Below are 22,480 nucleotides of genomic sequence, written 5' to 3' on the forward strand. Positions count from 1 at the left end.
GGTCGTATTTTACTGTTGAAGCATCGTAAGGACTTGATGATGGAGTTGAAATCAAGGTCGTATTTCATATATCAAATACAGTAAATAAACTGTTGTGAATAGTAAAACAGATATATGCCATTATGGTGATAAGGTAAAGACAATATAATATTATAATTCTTCAATATGATTTAGTAGATTGCATGACAAGAGTTTTTATTTCAATTGCATTAGCTTCTTAAATTATTCAGATCCACCAGACCTTACTGACAAATGAAATATTTATTTATGCATATTGACGCATTTGTTTCTATAGCAAGTTTTTACGTCCAACAGACTTTATGTTTTGTTTCTGAAATTATTTATACAAATGTTATCAAATGTTTACTGAAACATTTGGTGATTTCAACTTAGTGTAATGGTTAGCGCGTAACTACAATTAGCCCTCTATAAAGCAAAATTGATGTTATAATAATGTGCGTAATGAACGCTTATTTTCCCGTGTACAGGCAATTTAATTTTACAAAAGGACCAATCGAAATTGAACAGAACTTAAGATAACATAGTTCTATACCTTCACAGCACTAAAATAAGTTGCCAATATAATTATTTTGAACTGTTATCAAAATTGTATTTTTTATCAAGCTTTTTTTAAATATTTTTTTAAGTTTGATTATAACTATCAACGTCGAATGCCTGCCAATCGATCCGTTGTCTAGCTACGGAAAAGGTGCACAGACATTCCTTAAGCGCTTTCGAAGACTTCTCTATCTAATACCGTCAAGCTTGTTAATCTTTCTCAATTTGCAAACTGAAATTGATGAATTGACAAAAAGGCACAGAAGAGTGGTTTGTTTTCTGTTAGGGATGCATGACAAAAACGGACCGGTATTACAGCTTGATTAAATTTATCTACTAAATCATTTAATATCCTCTTATTTTATTGCATTCGAGTTTTGCCTTAAGTGAAACGTTACTTTTCCCAATCGAAACTTTTATAAAACTATACTATGTTTATAAATAGATGCAAAGGTGTCGTATGTCAAATGATGCATTTTCCTTGATTTTTATAATTGTTTAAGTGAGACGTGTTACATCGTTTACATATCTAATTACGCAGTTAATTTGCAAAAGATTCACAAAGTAATTGTCCGTAACGTTCATGTTACGCAACTAAATTTTCATTCATTACATAACTGTATGGAACGCCATAGGTGTCTTATGTTGTTACATTTCTATCTGTCTTCTTCAGAAGGTGTCTTATGATGTCAAACTGTCGTTATATTTTGTCAATATGTGTTGTTGACTTGTCAAAATACAGTCCTTTTATGTCAAACCGTCGTGTTATCTTGTCCAAATGTGGTGATGACTTGTCAAAAAACAGTCTTATTATGTCAAACAATTTGACATAGTAAAACTGTGTTTTGACAAGTCAGCACAAGATTTGGACAATATAACACGACTGTTTGACACAATAAGACTGTGCTTTTACAAGTAAACACCATATTTCGACAAGATAACACGACTGTTTTACATAATAAGACTTGTTTTGACAAGTCAACATCACATTTGGAAAATACGACTGTGTTTTGACAAGACGAAAACAGATATAGACAAGATATCACGAAGGTTTGACATTATAAGACACCTTCTAAAGAAGACCGAAAGAAATGTAACAACGAAAGACAGCTATGGCGTTCCATATAACTGCTTCAAAAACATATCTGTCTGTCTTAGAAATAGAAACAAACACATGTGCGTTACCTCATTTTATCATGTTACTATAATATCTTAAAAGTTTAGATGCCGTTAACGTATCTAATGACGCGATTATCTTCTCAAAGATGCACAAAGTCATCGCCCGTTTCGTTCGTATGCAGCCGCCAAAATGTCAAAGATAGCACGACTGCTTTTTAAGCAAGTCTTTCTGTCTAAGAAATAGAAACAGACAAATATCAATGATTTCATTGTATCATATTGCTATGAAATTTAAAGAGTTTATATAGTCGGCCTGAAGTCAATCTAACCATTGCGATTATGTGTATTTCATACGATAAACGTCGTCGAGAAGTGTTTTATTTTATATTACGAATGACTGTTGGCATTTATTTGAGGATAGCAAGTAAAGTAAATGTGTAAGGAGTTGTTTAAAATTCTTATACATACAAATAGTGGTGTCGTTTATTGAACCAAGTATTGCGATTTGACCAAATTTGTTCGGAACGAAACAGTAAAGTATATGAACTGATCCCTAGTGTAATTTGGGGGAAACGCTGACACTGGCTGTAATCTATTTTACTTTTTGTGTTGTAGTTTACGTTTCAGTAATATATAACACTCGCATTTAAATTGTCGTTCCCTATTGTAATATCTGTCCTTTACAGTCATTAAAATGTCGTTAGGTGAATGCCATCACAATCGAAAGGAACAACTACTGTCATGTTTTTTTTGGTTCTCTGTTCTCTTTTTTCATGACGCTTTTATTGTTTTGTTCTCAATTGTCAGATTTGTTCATTGTTATGTTCTTCTGAACTGTTCTATGTGTGTCTTTTGTTTATGTTTTTCTGCATGCTATTCTTTACTGTTCCATTATTGTTTTCAACACGACTCAGGCTTTGTTATTTCCTTGTTTTCTACTATTATGTTCGTATCATCTTATGCGTTAAAGGCTATTGTTCTGTTCTGGTCTGTTCTTTTTTACTGTTCTTCTCTATGACTCTGATATGTGCTTCTCTCTTCTATTGTTCTGTGTACTAATCTGTATTCTTTAAAGTAATGTCGCTTTTTAAATGGCAAAAATACTGCCTGTGTAAAATACTAGTATGTGATATTATTTCGCACAGGTATCAAGCACTATGTTCGTGTAAATAGTTGGTCGCAATCCTACGGAAGTGAACCCAGAAATTGAACTTCCGTGGATAAAAAATTGAATTTCCGTGGAAAAAAATCGTCTCATTATAAAGAATAATACAGAGTTCGTCTTCAGCGATTCGATCCATTCATTGCATATCCGCGTTCCATTTGAGACGGAGTTTCCGCAACAGGGACTATCTGATTAAATGAATGATGCATTAGGATTAAATGGATGTTGTTTTCTGCGACAAATGGCCATGTTTCCATTCATTTACACGACTTAAGGACTTCAATCGATTTGTCTTGAAGTGTGTGTTGTCAAGAATAAAAAATATATTCTACAATACCTCAATGGATCTTCGGTCATGATAATTACACTACAATTAACCCCGTCCGCCCGTTCTTCCGGCTGTCTGTCTATTCTTATGTCTTATTGAACTTTTTTTTTATTCAAGACTTGGTTAATGCGTAAATAAAGTGTCAGAAACAAGCTCGCATTTCATAATTGATGTATCGCTTGGCGTAAAGTGTGCAGAAATCCAGATCGTATTTCACACCTGAAGAGTCGTAAGGTATTTATCGTGTGGTTGAAATCAATGTCGTATTTCATAAAGCCAATACCGACCTAGTTTCAACAATGCAAAGAGTAAAACAGATAATTGCTTTTATGGAGATAAAGAAGAGGCAATATTGAACATCTTCAAAATGTGTCATGTCCTGAGAATACTGGTCATAATGCATGTGCGTAAAGTGTCGTCCCAGATTAGCCTGTGCAGTCCGCACAGGCTAATCAGGGACGTCACTTTCCGCTTTTGTGAAATGTTTCGTTTAAATGAAGTCTCTTCTTAGCAAAAATCCAATTTAGGCGGAAAGTGTCGTCCCTGATTATCTGTGACGACACTTTACGCACATGCATTATGCCCACATTTCTCAGAACGCGACTCATGTGATAGACTGGATAGCACGACAAGAGTATAATTTAACTTCATTAGCGTCTTAATTTCTTTAAATCTCCATGCTTATGTTTCAACTGAAAATCGTACAACGGACTTGTATTGATGTTTCTGATTTCGTTAAAATAATTTCATCAAAAATTTACTAAAACTGGGATTATGTTCAGTTCGTGTTATAAACTATCCCTCATTTACAAGTAGCCTTCTAAAAGCGATATTGATATTAAATTAGGTTCGTAAGGTATGCTTAATTTTTCCTTTAAATGGATTGTAACTTGCAAACGAAACAAACGTAATTGTGACTAAACTTATGATTGCCAAAGTCTGTACGTTCACAGCCCTATAATAAGTTGACAATCTAATTATTCCGAACTTTATTTACAACTTTTTTTATATGTATATACTCATGTGTTTTTAAAATGGTCGACTTTAAAGGTATTAACGGGCAAATGTCATCAATCAGCATTTTCGCTTACGATGAGGTGCAAATACATGTTTGAAGCGCTTTCGAAGATACCTAAATCTGATATCGTTAAGCTTGTAAATATCGGTCAATTTGCAAATTGAAATTGATAAATTGCATAAACTAGGTACACAAGAGAGGTTTGTTTTCTTTTAGGAGTGCATGACAAAAACGGACCGGTATTACAGCTTAATTAAATCTATCTACTGAATAATTGAATTCCCTCTTATTTGATATTATTTCAGCTCTACCTTATGTGAAATAGGTGTGTATTTTTTTTCAATTAAACTTATGCATTATTTTTCAAATTAATTATGTTCAAAGTTATGTCAGTATTTTTTAATGGCCTCTATATTATCGAAACTCATACTCAAAAAAGCATGACGACGCGGGTTTTGTTCAAGGAGCATTTTGTTTCGTATTCCGTAGTTCGTTTTTCGACATCGGATTTTTGGCGGGAATAAAACTCGAATACAGTTTTAAGTAGCCGGGTACGTTTTAGTATTTTCTCCGTACTCGGGTTTCAACTAGGCTCGCACCAACATGGTATTCTATGCTATGCTTTATTAAAGAAAAACATTTGAACATGGCTTAAATATGTTTAAAATGTTCGAATTCGGGTCTGTGGCATTGCTGCGAATGCGTGTTGTTTTCGCATATTTGTTGTGGCACATATGCGTTGAACTGCAACAATCACGTGTGTTCTATATAAATGTTTTGTGTAGGTAAATGTGCAATGGTACGAAAAAGAAACCAGAATGCGATAGACGATTTACATCGGTAACGTATCAATTTGAATTTCTTTTTCATAAGATTGTACCGCAATAAATCAGGCCTATTTGAGAGTGTATGTATCACCGGCTGGGGGGATAAAATCAGTATAGATTGTTGATATAGAGGGGACGAATAGTTTACGAGAGTGTTGACAACTTCACGTTTAATGACCACTGAAAAGCCTCTCAAGTCTTCTAATGTTTCCGTGTTATCTGTACTTGTTGAAAACTGAGGGCTTCCTCTTGTGACATCAATCGGCGAAAGTTATGGCCAATTGTAATATTTGACAACGCAGGTCTAGTTTATGTTTGACATCTCCCTGAGCAAACACGCCGCGAGCGCCGTTTGAACATTTGTAACTCGACATTTTTTTCGAAAAAGGCGAATAGGTGAGAACATCAATATGTTCATCTGGTATTGAACAAAAGTCCATGACTTGCAGGATATTTTGTATTCTGTAGTGGGTTAAACTATTGTTTGTGCATGCTATGTCGTAAAAATAATACTCAATTCTAAATGCATGCAACTGTATTAAATTATAAACTGACATGTGTAATACATTATTTCAAATGTAAAATATGAATATACATTTTTTCTTTTCATATTTTAATGAGGTAAAATAAAATTAAATCTAGTTTTTGTGCTAACCTTTCTTTATGTTACTGTAAAATTAAACATAATTAACATACTTGAAAATCAATACATCCCTTATAGAAACAGAAAACAATTTTAATGTTCAGGCTGTCCATTATATACATTATATTAAAAAGTAAATTAACATAATAAATATTTTATTCACAAAAATTCGAATCTGAAAAGTTTTAACATACATAAGTTTTTTTTTTAATGGTTAAACTTTTAATGAATCATTTTAATTTAAGAACCCTAAATATCATTAGCTAATAAGGATAGAACATTCTTTCCGACGTTGCTTTGAAGAGATATTCTAGAAGGCCGGACTAAATGATGTACACAATTTACAATCCGACAATGTTTCACGAAAAAAGTCACCTTCCCCTTTTCTGGCCACTCGCCTTTCTCACCCTTTGCCATTTTAGTCAGGCTAAATCTCAAAATGAATGCTTCTTTGCCGCTAAAACTTCTTTCTTTTAATGTTAATGTTTATTATTGCACGTAAATGAACCATTTAGTGAAAGGAAAACATAGCTTCAAAATATAGCTCCAAATCAACTAATGGGTTGATCGATGAAAGTATTTGTATTAATATAAAGGTTAAAGGTGCGGTTTACAGTCTGGTTCGATAACATGTGCATCTTCAGCCGACTTCGACATTATTCCCCCGATCACTGGGATTTAAGTCGTCCATTTAAATATGGCGCACAAGGCAGATACGGCACATTGACTTATTTCCCTCACAGGTACCCATTTATACACCTGGGTGGAGAGGAGCAAGCGTGGGATTAATTATTTGCTCAGAAAAATCCAGTGCCCTGAGCGGGATTCGAACCGATCCCTAGACCAGCATCCTACCACTTGACCACTGTCCAATCCATCTAAGCGTCAGACGATGTTGAGTGAATGTAACAGAATAATTGCATTGCATGCTGTTTTCACACAAAGGTAATGAAAAAAATTATTTCGTTCGATACTGAGGTTGAAATGGGTTTTTTTTGTCGGAAACCATATAGCTTTCGGGGCTTTAGTAAGCCATAAACTAGAAATTACAGGATTATCTCTTGAACGCGCATGGTTGCCAAATATCACATAGGAAATACCGTCCGTTCTACCAGTATCCGTCTGTCGGATTGTGCTTACGACTAGATGTCTACATTTATGTCTTACTGATTTGTTATTATTAACGAGTAAATCATTTTGAGGTATTTCACTTAGTAAACGCGTAAACACTGTGTCGGAAACAAGCTCGTGTTTCATAACTACCGGTAATATCGTTTTGCATAAAGGGTTCTGGAATCCAGGTCGTATTTTACACTTGAAGCATCGTTAGGACTTTGTTATGTTGTTGAAATCAAAGTCGTATTTCATATATCAAATACCGTGATTAAACTGTTGGGAATAGTAAAACTGATATATGCCATTATGGAGATAAGGTAAAGACAATATAATATTATAATTCTTCAATATGATTTAGTAGATTGCATGACAAGAGTTTATTTCAATTGCATTAGCTTCTTTAATTATTCAGATCCACCAGACTATACTGACAAATAAAATATTTATTTATGCATATTGACGCATTTGTTTCTACAGCAAGTTTTATTACGTCCAACAGACTTTATGTTTTGTTTCTGAAATTATTTATACAAATGTTATCAAATGTTTACTGAAACATTTGGTGATTTCAACTTAGTGTAATGGTTAGCGCGTAACTACAATTAGCCCTCTATAAAGCAAAATTGATATCATAATAATGTGCGTAATGAACGCTTATTTTCCCGTGTACAGGCAATTTAATTTTGCAAAAGGACCAATCGAAATTGAACAGAACTTAAGATAACCTAGTTCACTATACCTTCACAGCCCTAAAATAAGTTGCCAATATAATTATTTTGTTCAGTAATTAAAATTGTATTTTTTATCAAGAGTTTTTATATTTTTTTAAGTTTGATTATAACTATCAACAGTCGAATGCCTGTCAATCGATCCGTTGTCTAGCTACGGAAAAGGTACACAGACATTCCTTAAGCGCTTTCGAAGACTCCTCTATCTAATATCGTCAAGCTTGTTAATCCTTCGCAATTTGCAAACTGAAATTGATGAATTGACAAAAAAGGCACAGAAGAGTGGTTTGTTTTCTGTTAGGGATGCATGACAAAAACGGACCGGTATTACAGCTTGATTAAATTTATCTACTAAATTATTTAATATCCTCTTATTTTATTGCATTCGAGTTTTGCCTTAAGTGAAACAATACTTTTCCCAATCGAAACTAATATATAACAATACTATGTTTATAAATAGATGCAAAGGTGTCGTATGTCAAATGATGCCTTTTCCTTGATTTTTATAATTGATTAAGTGAGACGTGTTACGTCGTTTACAATCTATTTACGCAGTTAATTTGCAAAAGATTCACAAAGTAATTGTCCGTTACGTTCATGTAACGCAACTAAATTTTCATTCATTACATAACTGTATGGAACGCCATAGCTGTCTTATGTTATTACATTTCTTTCTGTCTTCTTTAGAAGGTGTCTTATGATGTCAAACCGTCGTAATATTTTGTCAATATGTGTTGTTGACTTGACGAAATACAGTCATATTATGTCAAACAGTCGTGTTATCAAGTTCAAATGTGGTGTTGACTTTCACTTCTTTTTATTGTCAAAGTACAGTCCTATTATGTAAAACCGTCGTGTTATCATGTTTAAATTTTATGTTGACTTGTCTAAATACAGTCCTTTTAATGTCAAACCGTCGTGTTATCTTGTCCAAATGTGGTGATGACTTGTCAAAACACAGTCTTATTATGTCAAACAGTTTGACATAGTAGAACTGTGTTTTGACAAGTCAGCACAAGATTTGGACAATATAACACGACTGTTTGACATAATAAGACTGTGCTTTTACAAGTAAACACCATATTTCGACAAGATAACACGACTGTTTTACATAATAAGACTTGTTTTGACAAGTCAACATCACATTTGGAAAATACGACTGTGTTTTGACAAGACGAAAACAGATTTAGACAAGATATCACGAAGGTTTGACATAATAAGACACCTTCTAAAGAAGACCGAAAGAAATGTAACAACGGAAGACAGCTAAGGCGTTTCATAAAACTGCTTCAAAAACATTTCTGTCTGTCTTAGAAATAGAAACAAACACATGTGCGTTACATCATTTTATCATGTAACTATAATATCTTAAAAGTTTAGATGCCGTTAACGTATCTAATGACGCGATTATTTTCTCAAAGATGCACAAAGTCATCGCCCGTTTCATTCGTTTGCAGTCGCCAAAATGTCAAAGATAGCACGACTGCTTCTTAAGCAAGTCTTTCTGTCTAAGAAATAGAAGCAGACACATATCAATGATTTCATTGTATCATATTGCTATGAAATTTAAAGATTTTATATAATCGGCATGAAGTCCGTCTAGCCATTGTGATTATGTGTATTTCATACGATAAACGTCGTCGAGAAATGTTTTATTTTATATTACGAATGACTGTTGGCATTTATTTGAGGATAGGAGTATAGTAAATGTGTAAGGAGTTGTTTAAAATTCTTATACATACAAATAGTGGTGTCGTTAATTGAACTAAGTATTGCGATTTGATCAAATTTGTTCGGAACGAAACAGTAAAGTATATGAACTGATCCCTAGTGTAATTTGGGGGAAACGCTGACACTGGTCGTAATCTATTTTACTTTTTGTGTTGTAGTTTACGTTTCAGTAATATATAACACTCGCATTTAAATTGTCGTACCCTATGGTAATATCTGTCCTTTACAGTCATTAAAACGTCGTTAGGTGAATGCCATTACAATCGAAAGGAACACTTTTTGTCATGTTTTTTTGGTTCTGTGTTCTCTTTTTTCATGACGCTTTTATTGTTTTGTTCTCAACTGTCAGATTTGTTCATTGTTATGTTCTTCTGAACTGTTCTTTGTGTGTCTTTTGTTTATGTTTTTCTGTATGCTATTCTTTACTGTTCCATTTTTGTTTTCAACACGACTCAGGCCTTTGTTATTTCCTTGTTTTCTACTATTATGTTCGTATCATCTAATGCGTTAAAGGCTATTGTTCTGTTCTTTTTTACTGTTCTTCTCTATGACTCTGTTATGTGCTTCTCTCTTCTACTGTTCTGTGTACTAATCTGTATTCTTTAAAGTAATATCGCTGTTTAAATGGCAAAAATACTGCCTGTGTAAAATACTAGTATGTGATATTATTTCGCACAGGTATCAAGCACTATGTTCCTGTAAATAGTTGGTCGCAATCCTACGGAAGTGAACCCAGAAATTGAACTTCCGTGGACAAAGAAATTGAACTTCCGTGGACAAAACATGTCTCATTAAAAAGAATAATACAGAGTTCGTCTTCAGCGATTCGATCCATTTATAGCATATCCGCGTTCCATTTGAGACGGAATTTCCGCAAACACGGACTATCTGATTAAATGAATGATGCATTAGGATTAAATGGATTTTGTTTTCTGCGACAAATTACCATGTTTCCATTCATTTACACGACTTAAGGACTTCAATCGATTGGTCTTGTAGTGTGTGTTGTCAAGAATAAAATTTATTTATTCTACAATACCTCAATGGATCTTCGGTGATGATAATTACACTACAATTAACCCCGTCCGTCCGTTCTTCCGGCTGTCTTTCTATTCTTATGTCTTATTGAACTTTTTTTATTCAAGACTTGGTTAATGCGTAAATAAGGTGTCAGAAACAAGCTCGCATTTCACAATTGATGTATCGCTTGGCGTAAAGTGTGCAGAAATCCAGATCGTATTTCACACCTGAAGAGTCGTAAGGTATTTATCGTGTGGTTGAAATCAATGTCGTATCTCATAAAGCGAATACCGACCTAGTTTCAACAATGCAAAGAGTAAAACAGATAATTGCTTTTATGGAGATAAAGAAGAGGCAATATTGAACTTCTTCAATATGTGTCTTGTCCTGAAAATACTGGGCATAATGCATGTGCGTAAAGTGTCGTCCCAGATTAGCCTGTGCAGTCCGCACAGGCTAATCAGGGACGTCACTTTCCGCTTTTATGAAATGTTTCGTTTAAATGAAGTCTCTTCTTAGCAAAAATCCAATATGGGCGGAAAGTGTCATCCCTGATTATCTGGGACGACACTTTACGAACATGCATTATGCCAACATTTCTCAGAAAGCGACTCATATGATAAACTGGATAGCACGAAAAGAGTATACTTTAACTTCATTAGCGTCTTAATTTCTTTAAATCTCCATGCTTATGTTTCAACTGAAAATCGTACAACGGACTTGTATTGATGTTTCTGATTTCGTTTAAATAATTTGTATAAAAAATTTACTAAAAATGGGATTATGTTCAGTTCGTGTTATAAACCATCTCTCATTTACAAGTAGCCTTCTAAAAGCGATATTGATATTAAATTAGGTTCGTAAGGTATGCTTAATTTTTCCTTTAAATGGATTGTAAATTGCAAACGAAACAAACGTAATTGTGACTAAACTTATGATTACCAAAGTCTGTACGTTCACAGCCCTATAATTAGTTGACAATCTAATTATTCCGAACTATATTTACAACTCTTTTTGTATATGTATATACTCATGTGTTTTTAAAATGGTCGACTTTAAAGGTATTAACAGGCAAATGTCATCAATCAGCATATTCGCTTACGATGAGGTGCAAATACATATTTGAAGCGCTTTCGAAGATACCTAAATCTGATATCGTTAATCTTGTAAATATCAGTCAATTTGCAAATTGAAATTGATAAATTGCATAAACTAGGAACACAAGAGAAGTTTGTTTTCTTTAAGTAGTGCATGACAAAAACGGACCGGTATTACAGCTTCATTAAATCTATCTACTGAATAATTGAATTTCCTCTTATTTGATATCATTTCAGTTCTTCCTTTAAGGTAGTGCACCTCTAATGATTTCCCGCGATTTCTTCGAAGGTTGAAGAGCCTACTATTAGGTGCCGTAGCCTAGTGGTTAAGGCGATTGACTAGAAATCTTTTGGGATATTCCCGCGCAGGTTCGAATCCTGCTGACGACGTATACTTTTTTGCGACGCGTTTTATTTATTTTCTAACGTAATTTGACTTAATATGGTATATAAGCTATATTTATTGTTAAATATGTTGCAATTTTTATGCACATTCTTCAATTATTAAAATTAAAACAACGTTATGGCGAAATTGGGTGATTTACTGTTGAAAATACGAACCATGCATGTTGCATTTTTATTTTTATTTCAAAAAGTAAGCGGTAAATCTGTCTAGTTCTTGGTATTTTTGCTGTATATAGTGTTTCTATAAAAACTAAGTTTAAAATATGGCTTAAATTATACTATTTTGAATTTAATGACACTTTGTTTTTAACCGACCCAATTTTACTTGGCTGAAATCACTTACATTTCATGGCGCTCTTCCATAGATAAAAATTTGTAAAAAATAAATGTCTGTAAAAGAATACTTATTTCATCTTGTTTAAACTTTAAACACCTTTACAGCATCTGTACACACCAACTGCATGCCCATATTTGGAAATTTGAATGAATTATGGAACTTTTATACACCCCAGGGGTGAAAATAAACTGGACAAAAGCCGAGCGTGGGAGTGGTTTTGAAAAAATCGGTATATTTTTTTTTAAAAGCATGGAAAGCCTACCTACAAATTTGCATGTAGTTCAGTGAAATGATGCTGATTAAGAAAATAATTAATTAGATTATATTTGGATATGTGCCCATTAGAGGTGCGCTACCTTAATATGTGAAATAGGTGTGTTGTTTTTCTTCAATTAAACTTATGCATTATTTTTCTTATAAATAGATACAAGGTGCCGTATGGCAAATGATCAGTTACAGCGTATATTTAACATTGATAAAGTGTTTGCCTTTACACCGTATGATCTTCTATCATAATGTTGTCTTATTATAAACGATTTTTTTCCTTTTTAAATGACATAAATACCTCTTTTGTATAATGCTAGTTAGTCATAGTAGAGAGCAGAAGTATGTAACACTATATTCGTGTCAGTAGTTGGTCGCAATCCTACATATCGTTCCCGTCGAGAACCGTTAGTTAGCATCTCTGTCTTTGGAACGTGTATCCGGTTTTGGAAGTGAACCCAGAAATAAAACTTCCGTTGACAAGACTCATCTCATTAAAATGAATAATGCAGATTTCATCTACTACGATCCATTCAAAACATTCCCGAGTTTCATTTGAGACGGAATTTCCGCAAGCACGGGCTATTTGGTTAAATGAATGATGAATGATGCATGAAGATTAATTGAACTTTTTGTGCTAGGTCAACTGACTATTTTTCAATTCATTTGCACGAGTAAAGGGGTTCAATCGATTTGTCTTTTGAATAATCAATAAATCTATTCGAAAATGTCTCAATGGATCTTCGGTGAAAATAATAACACTACCTAAACAACTGGTCAAGTTTCAAACAAAAATAATGTTGAATAAATTGAACAATGCCGCGACCAAACATTATTTTTAACGTGTCCTATTGTTTTAAAGAAACTTGTGGCAAAATCCTGCAGGCACATTGACTTAATAAGCCCCGCTCTCGAAACACTTGACTGAATAAATTTGCGTATAATTAAACACTATTGTCGTGTAAGTAGTTAGTCGCAATCCTACATATCTATCGTTCCCGTCGAGAACCGTTAGTTAGCATCTTTGTCTCTGTAACGTGTATCCGGTTTCGGAAGTGAACCCAGAAATGAAACTTCCGCGGACAAGACTCACCTCATTAAAATGAATAATGCAAAGTTCATCTGTTACGATCGATTCATAATATTTTCGCTTCCCATTTGAGACGGAATTTCAGCAAGCAAGGGCTATCGGATAACCGGGTAATTGAATGATGCATCTGGATTAAATGAATTTGTCTGGTAGGACAACTAACTATTTTTCCGTTCATTTGCACGAGTAAAGAGGCTCTATTACTTTGTCTGGTATTGTGTTGTGAAGAATCAATAAATCTATTTGAAAATGCCTCAATGGATCTTCAGTGAAAATAATAACACTACCTAAACAACTGGTCCACCTTCAAACAAAAAATAGGTTTAATAAATTTAACAATGACGCGGTCAAACAGACGAATACATTATTTTTGTCCTATTTTACTAAAACGTGTGGCAAAAACGTGCAGAAACATTGACTAAATAATCCTCGCTCTGGAATAACTTGACTTAATACATGTGCGTATAATGCTCAGATTAGCCCGTGCGCTTTACACCGGCTACTCTGGGACGACACTTTCCGCCAACACTGCATTGTCGCTAAGAATCAGAAAATAGTCCCTTTTCTCTAACGTTTACAATGGTTAATTGTTTGTTTACAGCTTATTAGAATACCATTTGTAAGTGTTAAGAAAATCACTCATCGCTTGTACCTTAGATTACAATGAGCTATCAATTTCAAACAATTGACGGCTTGGTAAGGTGTGAAAACACTTCAAAAGTCGCGATTACATCATAATATTCTTGAATGCCTTGAGCTTTTATAAGACAATATAGGTATAACCCTGAAAGATCGTAGACCTTAGGGTCAGTTCTTGGGAGTGTGATTATTGCAAATAACCAGCCTTATTCGTTACATTTCGTGGTGTGTCGTGTGTCGACTGCATACTTAATAAATTACGCGTGATTTGTGACGTCTACGTGTGACGTATTTGTTATAATCAGAATTAGCATGATGCTCTACAATAGGTTCATTGCGGTCGGGAAAGAAAAGGTAACGCGAGAATGATTTTTTAATTAAAATTTTGAGTCGGTAATTCTGTTTCATACTACTTGTAAAATTTTGAATGAACCATTTTAAATAATAATACGGGAACCGAAACGCATGTTGTTATTGTATTTGCATATTAATGATGATGCGCTTTACATAATAGTTTTAATAAACTATTCTGTTCAGTTCTTTTCTATTAATAAAACTACCGTTGTTGTATCGTGATCGAGTGCTTGAAATTTATCTCAATAACAACATTCAAATAATATATATGTAAATATAAAGTTGGATATACAGTACTTTTATGAATTTGCTGATAATATTCTCATTTAAAAAAAATATATATTCTTTCAGTTGCTGTTTTTTCTCGGGAAACATGGTGTACGTCATTTAGGTAAAATGTTTTATCGCCATTTCTTTATTATTCTTACAAATGTGTGTGATTTCAAACTAGTATGCTATTCGGAGGGGCGCAGCGATTGTCAAATACTCTCATTTCTTTGAAATTAAAAGTCATGCTTTTATTCTCAATTAAGACACATTGGCATTCGTATAAATGTCCCATTAAATAGATTTCATAGTGAATTAATGTCTGTATAACGGTACCCAGAAAGTTAATAACGATTACTTTTTTCAGGCTCGATGACCCAGGTGTACGCGAGCGTCCGCCAGTCCGATCTCCCCGGCTACCCCGGTTGCCAGTGCACAACGGTAGCGCTCGCCGCCATCCTACACTGGGAACTGGTGCGGAAGCAGGGTAGAAGCCGACCAACAGCCGCAATGGTCAATGAAATTATGCGCACCGGAAACCGGCTGCACAATCTGTTCAGGTATAACCCTTACAAGCGTTTAATATGAATAGATGAAAACTAATGCCCGGCCATTTGAAAATGTCTTCAGTATGAAACAAGTTAATTTGCACTTTATAGCAAAGACACATCGCCCCAGACTGCACAGGCTTATCAGAGACGCCACTTTCCGCTTTTTTCGATAATTTTCGTGTCATGAAAGTTTCTTCTAAGCAAACACTCAGTTTAATTGGAAAGTGCCGTCCCTGATTAGCCTGTGCGAACTGCATAAGCTAATTTGGGCGACACTTTACGCACCTGCATTAAACCCCCTTTTCACAGTGCACGATCCAAATGTATTTATAGTGCTTAGATTGACTCATAAGTTGTCGTTAATGACATTCAGTTTGCACGAGTTTGTAATATATTTCCTCATAATTGCATTAAGAGTGCGTGAATTAGTAATTTATATACTCGTAATTGCATTAAAAGGCAATCGATTTGTTCTCTAACAGTCTTCGTTTGATGTTATTCCACGTAGTTTCTTTTAAACGCATGTATTTTCTTCAGAGACGTGTACCAACTCAGTGTGGAAGGGGACAACCGGGTTGCCATTGACGACCTGCCTCTGGACCGCTACCTTACGTTGTGTAACGTCTTCAGTCAGCGGAAGGTTGTCGTCAAACGTTCCGGAGATATCAAATACGTCTGTACCAGTGAAATGCAAACGTTCGGAAATGACATAATGTCACTAAAGGTTAAGAGATTTTCTTTATTTGCGATACATTTTTCGTACTGAATGATTTGAAGATTAAGATATTAATTCATCATTTAGTAAAGGAATAGTTTTCAGTATATTGTTGTTTATCTGTTGAGGGTTAGCGCCTTGGCTACAGGAGGATTCACAACACATTTGCCAGGGGTTTCCTAACTTTTCAATACGGAGTTCGGAGGAAATATCCAAAGTGTGTAATCGTCACGCATGGGCTGTGTATATACCTATAAAGAACGATAATGCGAAAGTAAAGTATAAAACATGAATGTGTACACATTAGTGCAATTTAAATGTGAACTATATTTTACTTTGATCCGCCATTCTTATGTTTCATACATTTTCTGCACTATTAACTAGATGTTTTACATTTCTAATTTCATTCTTTGTATTTACGAACACCAGAGAGTGTAACTATAAAATACCTGAATTGATTGCTCCTAAAATAATACTTCCTTGCTAACTTCTCTTTTCGTTTTGCGTCCTTCTTATTTTCATTGCTTTATTACTTGCTTACATCTATGGCATCCGTTTCAACGGTATCTTTCCTCCTTCATAATTCTCTCTATCTTTGACAAGTTGTATTCGTGTTTGTTTTTATTGTCATTGCATCTTTTTTACCACTTCCTTTATTGCGTGAATCCTTCATGGAACCCCCTGCCATTCCTCCCTTCATTTTAGAACTTCTTCTATTCTTGCCTCCTTGTTCTCTTAATGTCTTTCGTTCTGGCTTCATTTTGTGCAACACCATGTTGCTGCTTAATTTCTTGCATCCTTTCTCTCTCTTATCTCATTTACTATTTTGCTCATTTTATGGAATCATCATGTCATTATTGTTTCTTTCCTGCTTTATTGTTTTCTTCTCTCTCTCTCTCTTTCTCCCTTCCTTTTTTTGCTTAATTATTGCCTGCGAGTGAAATTGCTTCCTTTATTTTCTGATTAATTGCTTGTTTCCTTACTCGTTTTTTTTTCATTGTTTGCATTTATTCTGCCTTGCTTATTTCCTTACAAGCTCGCCTCCTTCCGTGTTTCTTTCGCTGGTTGTTTCTATTATTCCTTCCGTGAATGTATTTTTTATTTGTTGCTTTTCTCCGTTCACAGCAGATGCTTATTAACGCCAAATCACCTAGTGCATTTCTGGTGACGTGCGGGGATCTCTCACAGGCAATCTTTAAACGGGATGACGAATATGAACTGTTCGATTCCCATGGATTCATCAAAATATACATGGGACACAAGGTGAAACCGAAAGGTTCCATTTTTCGGTGAGTCGGATGCAAGCTTTTGTTAATTGATCATAGCTAATGTGTATTTTTTATTTACCTTCGATACGCGGATAATTTTTTTTTATATAAAATTCAAGAGGTACTTGTGCATGTTTACGTATAACTACCGTGTTCATGAACCAATTATTTATGTGTGTACAACATGATAATATACAAGCCGTTTCAAAACCTTAGGATTCACTTCATGTGAAATTTTCGATTGTAAAAAGGAGAATTTGAATAAACGGATGTGGCGCACGCCATATACGGCAATGTACATAATTCATAAACCGTTTATGCATTTATTACCATAGATTATTCATTTATAACCATATATTTAAATGTCATTGTTTTTAGTCAGTGTAGCGTAGATAATTCTCATTATGAAACAAATTATTTGATTTTTGTTTGAGATAAAAAAAAAACACGATACGATTTCTATTTTTTTTCCATATATTTTCTTTCTAATAACCAACCACTTTGGAATTTCTACCTCTTTCAGATTCTTGTGTATAACTGAATTTGACAAGTTCATAGTGTCCGTGCACGGGGAAGGATCATATATGCAGGTAGCAGAACTAACAGTGCGACCCGAACCTTAAGAAAACAGAGGCTATCAAAGGTCGTTAAGTGTGACGGGTATGCAAATTGGTATAACTCAATGTATAACGTACGCATTCAATAAGAAGTCTACACATAGTCTCCATAGTAAATACTTAACAGTAAGGTTTGCTTGCACTAAAACAATCAGAATCAGAAGTTGTTGATACAATTTATGCAAATTAATACGAATAATATGAGTGAGGTCAATAACAATTTTACGAATTCGCAGTGATAGTAATTGTATATATGGTAATACACGCACAGAATGTATGATGTAATGACACAAATAACCGGGAATATATGTTAAATACAATGTATATCACATGTATTTATGTGAGCTAGTTGTTCAGTGATAGTCGAAGATTACATATGCCCAACACATTCCATTTCAGGTATGAACCTGATACGCTCAGGCCTGTACCTCAGGGACGATCGGAAATACCTGCTTGCCTTCATCAAACATGAAATACGGCGAAAGTGATTATGTCACATTGACCGGTGCCAGAGAATGAGATAAAGAGTTCAAAGCTATAAGTTTTGTTGAAAACATGCGCCACGTCCTTATACATTATTCTCATACAGAGAACGTGTACGTAATCACATCGAAAAACATTAACATGACAGTGGAAAGAAATACAACGGAACAGTCGAATAGAACAGTACAGTAGATGATAACAGAATAGTAGGAAAGCACAGGACAGTAGAAAAAAAAACAGAACAGTACAAACTATAGAATAGTAGAGAGGAGCAGAACACTTGACAGATCTTTACGTTAGATAAGACCATAACATTGATAGGAACAAAACACGGAATAAACCCGAAAATTAACAAGTGCAGTACGGTATGGAGGAATATACATTATAGAAGAACATATCAGAAGAATATAACTTACAGAAGAACATAACACAAAGCAGAAAAGAAAACATGAAACGAAAATACAGAACATAAGAACAGGTAAATGACCAAACAGCTGAAACGAGTAAAGACCATAACCGACAAGCAGAAAAGAAACGAACATTGCAGATAAAAAAAACAGAACAATGAGGACGAACAACTAAAGATACATAACAAAACAGTTTAGGAGCCAAGAATAAACAGGTAGGAAAGAACAGAGAAGAGGACAAAACAGTAAGGAAATACAGAACTGAACGACAGAAAAGAAATCAATTATTTTTTGGCATTTGGCATACAATAGTGATTCAACATGGTGATATCAAGTACTGATTCTGCCAGGGAAGCGGACTTGAATGTTTCCATTGAAGACTCCACATGAATTCCTGCTGCTTCAAGTGTTCCGTTGAATCTTTTTGCTTGAAATCGGTTTAACATTGAAATTAGAATCTAATACAATTTTCATTATACATGTATACAGTATGATAGAAAATGATTTAAGCGAAAATAATACATAATTTTCTGACATGTGTTCGTAATTTATTTGCCATCTTTTATTAATTTACATTAAGATTTCTTATATAAAAACAATACAGAAGTGTATTAAGATATATCTGTAACAATTGTTCCATTTTGAAAGGGAATTCATAAAAGTGTTTGTGATTAATTTCATTAATGTAACTGTCGGTTTATACGGGGGAATGCGTGTATCAATCTAACTGCTCAAAGCTAACAGTGTAACGTTTAATCAATGCTTCTGTTTGACTATGTCACAGGTATCGTTATCAAAATATGATATTTTGTTTTTACATAGTCCCTATTTTAATTGACACTCTCTTGAAAATTGTCGAATATATTTTACTGATTGGCGGCAACATTCAATACAAAACACATCGGTTAAAACCGTAATCCCGGTTAGTCAATGGAGTCAAAGGTCTCTGACAATGTAAAATCAAAGTACTGACAGAACTGGTGTGACGATGCTTTTGAAGACGATTGATATAGAAGCATCTATTTAAGTTTATCTACATCACCACACTTGTGTATGTGGGTACGAAAATTTTGAACGTAAAAAGATTTGGTTACGAAAAAAATTTGGGTAGGAAAAAAATTGGGTGCGAAAAATGTAGGGTGCGAAAAAAAAATTGGGGGAACGGGGAAGTAGTACCCGTGGGGAACTTGATCGTTTCAGCTAAACTGGGAGGCGGGTTACATTCTCGATCAAATATAACAAGAAATATCTTTAAAAAGGCATTCGACGTGTATTTTCTGTACCACTTATCTTAAAAAACTGTCTGTTACAGTAAAACGTTTGTGGGTTATAACATTACGTTTCAGCATATAAATTCAAAACTTGACATGCTCTTTAATTACACCATGCTCTTTAACTTCACATGTATATCATACCAAACTTTATATTTCGTTGTTTCCTTTCCTAAGTTAATAATGCTTTGTGTACGGACTTGATTTCACAATCCCATGTGCATGAACATATACTTTTTCTCTTTTGATTATTGTTCTTTTTCTCTAATTCAATAAGCTTAGGCATGTTTGTTCGTTAAGTACGGCAATAATTTCATGATGATTCCCGATCGAAAGTGGGTATGAGCACATAGTCGTAAGAGCACTTGAATACGTGAGTTCGCCCATGAACACATGGTAAGGTTAACTAAATCTCCGCGATATGACCTAATATGTGTTTAAAACAGCAAACAATATCCAACAAACGAATGAATTGTCAAACATAGTATGTGCACTGATGTAGCTCTGTAATTTATGTTTGAAAAGTTTATTAAATAATGCAAAATGAGAAAGCACGCAGAAGAGCGAGTATCACAGATACGATTCGGCTATTATGCTGTTTATATACCATAGTCGCTACAACGTTTACAAATGGCAGGTTCGAAATAATTCTTTTTCTTAACACTCATGATCGCGTTGAAAGTTCATTATACACGTTTTAATTCGCAATTTATTTACTGAATCACGACAAATGTCAAATACAATACAGAAAATGCATAGTTGTTTCATTGATCTATTAACATATAATGGATTGAATATAACTGATTTAAAATTAACGTTTTCAAACTATTATTAAATCTTTTCTCAGAATAAGCTGTCCTATTTATAGCTGAGCTTCCTATACCTTTATCAATGATAATCAGCGAGGTATGCCGATTAGAAAAATCGAGCTATCTCAATCGGACTGGCTCGGTCTTTTACATAGGTTGCCATTGTGAAGAATTTTTTCATGATATGATAACTTAGACGATGCTTCGCAGCATTGTCAAAATCGAACTCAGCATCATTTATTTTATTCGATAGCGGTGCTAGTTTGTTAGGTTTGAGCAGGTTAAGTTGTTTATATAATACAAGAGGACCATGGTGGCCCTGAAGCATTCTTTTGAGTTTAAGGAGAACTAACTTTTTTAATAAAAAAATAATTCTCCCGATTTTGAACACATGTGACCAAGATTCAATCTTGATCTAATTATAATTGAAATAAACATGCGAAACAAGTTTCATCATAATTTACATAATTGTGGCCTTTATTGATGTAACCAAGTCTTTTGAAGATTTGACCTGGTGATTTTTTGGACGCATGCGACACAGATTCGACCTCAACCTAGGTATTTAAAGGGATCTTTTCAAGCTTTGGTACATTTGACAAAATTGAAAAAAAAAATTCACATTCGCAAATTTTCGTTTTAGTTATGATATTTGTGAGGAAACAGTATTACTGAACATTTACCATAGTCCAATATAGCCATTATATGCATCTTTTGACGATTTGAAAACCTAAAATTTATAAAGCGTTGCAACGCGAAACGATTGAATAATTTGGAGAGTTCTGTTGTTGTCGTTTAGATTTACGAAACTACGAAGATTGCTTATATAAGGTATACAATACTTAACTGTGTATATCCGGCGGAATAGCCGAGAGGGCTAATCCGTTTTTACTTCAGACTAACTCCAGGACTCCGGGGGGTCACTGGTTCGAGCCCCTGGTACCGGCTACAGTTTTTACATTTTTTAAATTTTATTCTTGATTTTTTTACTGGAGCTTTTAAGATCCAATGTTTACATTTATCAATATGAAGCATTTGATGACAAACTTCAAAATATGCCAAAATCTGTGAAAAGGCCTCTTTAAAGATAAACATATAAAGTTGGTTTGGAGCGATTCATAAATGGGTCATCTAGTGTGGCTACAATGTTTGTCTTGTATAATATGGTGAACTAGGCCTCGATATTGTCCAGACAAAACCCCATTCCTATCAAGCTTCATGAGGAATAAGAAATAAATCTTGCTTCTTCAGGTAAATCTTTCATAAGATTCGATCTCTTGAACTAGTTTTGGATGCAGGTTCAAACTCAGCCTATATATTATCAAGATAAATATTCTGACAATTTCATCAAGATTGAGTCATAAATATGGCTTCTACAGTAACAATTTTTTTTCCTAAGATTTAACCCGTTGACCTAGTTTGTGTCCCACGTAGCCCTGATTCCAACTCGGCATCAATATTGTCAAAATGAACCTTATGAACATGTTTCATTGATATTGAGTGATACATGTGGTTTTAACAGTAATAACTTGGTTTCTCAAAGATTTCACCTTGTGACTTAGTTTTCGAACACACGTGACCCAGATTCGAACTTGGAATGTGTATTGACAAGATAAACATTCTAACCTAGTTTCATCCAAAATAAGAAGTAAATAT

The 22,480-nt window shown here is 34.2% G+C and overlaps 1 protein-coding gene across 1 annotated transcript; it reads left to right on the plus strand.

Moving 5' to 3' along the window:
* Positions 1-14,181: 14,181 nt before the first annotated feature.
* On the plus strand, positions 14,182-19,281 carry LOC127848006 (uncharacterized). Its single transcript, XM_052380281.1, has 7 exons — positions 14,182-14,439; positions 14,791-14,830; positions 15,074-15,266; positions 15,795-15,981; positions 17,098-17,261; positions 17,764-17,900; positions 18,257-19,281. Exons 1-6 carry the CDS (start codon positions 14,398-14,400, stop codon positions 17,861-17,863), a joined length of 726 nt encoding a protein of 241 aa, XP_052236241.1. The 5' UTR covers positions 14,182-14,397; the 3' UTR covers positions 17,864-17,900; positions 18,257-19,281.
* The last annotated feature ends 3,199 nt before the right edge of the window (positions 19,282-22,480 follow it).

The sequence above is a fragment of the Dreissena polymorpha genome, chromosome 1, assembly GCF_020536995.1.
Source record: "Dreissena polymorpha isolate Duluth1 chromosome 1, UMN_Dpol_1.0, whole genome shotgun sequence".
NCBI lineage: Eukaryota > Metazoa > Mollusca > Bivalvia > Myida > Dreissenidae > Dreissena > Dreissena polymorpha.

Bases quoted from the DNA above. Each gene is read 5' to 3' on its own strand.
- LOC127848006 (XM_052380281.1), top strand. From the start codon at position 14,398: ATGATGCTCTACAATAGGTTCATTGCGGTCGGGAAAGAAAAG. The intron at 14,831-15,073 runs GTAAAATGTTTT...TACTTTTTTCAG, and splicing joins ACATGGTGTACGTCATTTAG to GCTCGATGACCCAGGTGTAC. The intron at 15,267-15,794 runs GTATAACCCTTA...TATTTTCTTCAG, and splicing joins CGGCTGCACAATCTGTTCAG to AGACGTGTACCAACTCAGTG.